Source organism: Pygoscelis adeliae, unplaced genomic scaffold (genome assembly GCF_000699105.1).
Source record: "Pygoscelis adeliae isolate BGI_AS28 unplaced genomic scaffold, ASM69910v1 Scaffold239, whole genome shotgun sequence".
Classification (NCBI taxonomy): Eukaryota; Metazoa; Chordata; class Aves; order Sphenisciformes; family Spheniscidae; genus Pygoscelis; species Pygoscelis adeliae.
The window spans coordinates 399482-399695 of NW_008825537.1; the positions used below are offsets into that span (position 1 = coordinate 399482).

The following is a 214-nucleotide window of genomic DNA, read 5'->3' on the forward strand; positions in this document are numbered from 1 at the left end:
GGCGCAGGGGGCGGCGCTGCGGCGGCACACAGCCATGTACACCCCCGTCCAGCCCCGGGTCACCTCCGCCATCGCCACCCTCCAGCAAGCCGTTGCCATGAGCTTCTGCCCGCAGATGGCCAGCCCGCTGGTGGGCTCCATGGGCCTGGGCTCGCCCCACATGATGCGCCGCTTGCAGTACGCCCAGGCTGTGCCCAGCCCCTTCCCCTTCTCC

At 72.0% G+C, this 214-nt stretch overlaps 1 protein-coding gene across 1 annotated transcript in view; it reads left to right on the forward strand.

Annotated features, from left to right (window-relative positions):
* The window catches only part of LOC103923485 (potassium/sodium hyperpolarization-activated cyclic nucleotide-gated channel 2-like), a gene marked incomplete at its 3' end in the record, with an annotated part of 12256 nt that extends 12045 nt beyond the window's left edge, over positions 1-211 (forward strand). Inside the window, exon 5 of the mRNA XM_009331847.1 lies at positions 8-211. Coding sequence (XP_009330122.1) covers positions 8-211 — 204 coding nt within the window. The remainder of the gene's footprint in view (positions 1-7) is intronic.
* Between the last annotated feature and the right edge of the window lie 3 nt (positions 212-214).